At 37.8% G+C, this 2,435-nt stretch overlaps 1 protein-coding gene across 1 annotated transcript; it reads right to left on the reverse strand.

Moving 5' to 3' along the window:
* Positions 1 to 1,358: 1,358 nt before the first annotated feature.
* On the reverse strand, positions 1,359 to 2,132 carry LOC138872050 (uncharacterized). Its single transcript, XM_070150005.1, has one exon. The coding sequence runs from the start codon at positions 2,130 to 2,132 to the stop codon at positions 1,359 to 1,361; it is 774 nt and encodes a 257-aa protein (XP_070006106.1).
* Between the last annotated feature and the right edge of the window lie 303 nt (positions 2,133 to 2,435).

The raw sequence follows: 2,435 nt of genomic DNA on the forward strand, positions 1-2,435 counted from the left end.
TTGTCACAATAAAGTAAAATTGGTGCTTCAATCGAAGGAACCCCATTAAGCTCTTTTAGAAAGTTCCTGAGCCAAACAACTTCTTTAGCTGCTTCAGATGCAGCAACATATTCGGCTTCCATGGCGGAATCAGCAACACATGATTGCTTGATACTCCTCCAACTTATGGCTCCACCTCCTAAGGTAAAAACATATCCTGAGGTAGATTTTCTAAAGTCACTATCTGATTGGAAATCTGAATCAGTATAGCCAATGGGTGCAAGATCACCTAAGTGATACACCAACATATAATCCCTAGTACTCTTCAAGTACTTGATTATATGCTTAACAACAGTCCAGTGTTCTCGACTAGGGTTAGACTGAAATCTACTAACCATGCCAACATAAAAGCAGATATCAGGTCTAGTACATAGCATAGCATACATAAGACTCCCTACAGCAGAAGCATAAGGGACCGCCTTCATCTTTTCTATCTCATCAGTCATTTTTGGGGACTGATCTTTTGATAGAGAGATTCCATGTCTAAAGGGGAGAAACCCTTTCTTGGAATCTTGCATGCTAAACCTGGTGAGAATAGTATCAATATAAAGTGCTTGGGACAAGCCTAATATCCTTTGCTTGCGATCTCGCATAAGCTTGATTGCAAGGATATGTGCTGTCTGTCCCAAGTCTTTCATATCGAAACGTGAGGACAACCATTCCTTTACTGAGTTCAACATGCTCACATTATTTCCTATGAGCAAAATATCATCTACGTACAAAACCAAAAATGTAACTTTATCTCCATTCCACTTCTTATACACACAAGACTCATTTTCACATTGATCAAACCCGAAGGTCTTAATCGATGCGTCAAAACAAGTGTTCCATGCCCTAGAAGCTTGTTTCAATCCATAAATGGATTTCTTTAATATACACAACATGTGCTCATTGCCACTTTTTATGAAACCAACTGGTTGTGCCATATAGATGCACTCATCAAGACTTCCATTTAGAAAAGCGGTCTTGACATCCATTTGCCAGATCTCATAATTGTAATGAGAAGCAATGGATAAGAGAATCCTAATGGATTTAAGCATGGCTACCGGCGAAAAAGTTTCCTCATAATCGATCCCTTCTTTTTGAGTAAACCCTTTTGCAATAAGCCTAGCTTTAAAAGTTTACACTTTTTCATCCACTCCTCTCTTTTTCTTATAGATCCATCTACGACCTATGAGTTTGAATCTAGTAGGTGGTTCTACAAGATCCCAGACTTGATTGGAGTACATGGAATCCATTTCAGATTTTATAGCATCAACCCATTTATCAGCATCTGCATCATGTAGTGCTTCATCATAATTAAAAGGTTCTGTATTAGGCTATTCAGGGATTCTATCATAAGATTCTCCTAAGAGCGCAAACCGAAGAGGTTTTCTAATAATTCTCCCACTATGACTAGTCACTACAGATGGAGGTTGATTTTGTTGTTGAATCACATCATTATTTCCTGAAACTGAAGCCTCAATGTTATCCTCCACACCTTGCGGTGCTGGGATATCATTAACTTCTTCCTGAAGTGCAGGTTGCATAACAATTTCAGGTTGTTCAACATTCTGAGGTTGCTCAACATTACTCTCACTACTTTGGGGTAGTGAGATGTCAAGCAATTGCTCTTGTTCAATCTGCTGCCTATTGACATTTCTCCCACTACGATAATACAGTGGTATGTCAATACTGGCTTTCGGGATACGTTCTAGAGATGAGTCTTTAGTTACTCCTTTGTTTAATTCCTGTAAAACTAGTTTACTTCTAGGAATATGGTTCGTTAGATAGTCCTCTTCTAAAAATCTGGCATTTGTCGTAACAATTACCTTCTTTTCTTTGGGACAATAAAACAAACCGCCTTTTGTTCCTTTTGGATATCCAATAAAAATGCATACTTCTGTCCTTGATTCCAATTTATCCGTTTTCCCTTTCAGCACATGTGCTGGACAACCCCAAACCCGAATATGCCGTAAATTTGGCTTGCACCTAGTCCACAATTCTACTGGAGTTGAAGGTACTGACTTTGAAGGTTCCAAATTTAGAATGTAGTTTGATGTTTCTAAAGCATATCCCCAAAAGGAAGAAAGCAAATCGGAATAACTTAACATTGATCTAACAATTTTCATAAGGGTCCTATTTCTTCTTTCTGCCACACCATTTTGTTGTGGTGTTCATGGGGTAGATAATTGAGATGTAATTCCATTATCTGATAAGTATTTTATAAATTTCGCAGAAAGGTATTCACCACCACGATCAGATCGCAATGTTTTGATATATTTATCATGTCGTTTCTCCGTTTCTGTCTTAAATTCTTTGAATTTCTCAAAGCATTTAGACTTCCGTCGCAACAGATAAATATATCCATATTTTGAGTAATCATCTGTGAAAGTCACAAAATACTCAAAACCATC

Source organism: Nicotiana sylvestris, chromosome 1 (assembly GCF_000393655.2).
Source record: "Nicotiana sylvestris chromosome 1, ASM39365v2, whole genome shotgun sequence".
NCBI classification, from domain to species: domain Eukaryota; kingdom Viridiplantae; phylum Streptophyta; class Magnoliopsida; order Solanales; family Solanaceae; genus Nicotiana; species Nicotiana sylvestris.

Coding starts and splice junctions, on each gene's coding strand:
- LOC138872050 (XM_070150005.1), bottom strand. CDS start 2,132: ATGTTAAGTTATTCCGATTTGCTTTCTTCCTTTTGGGGATATGCTTTA.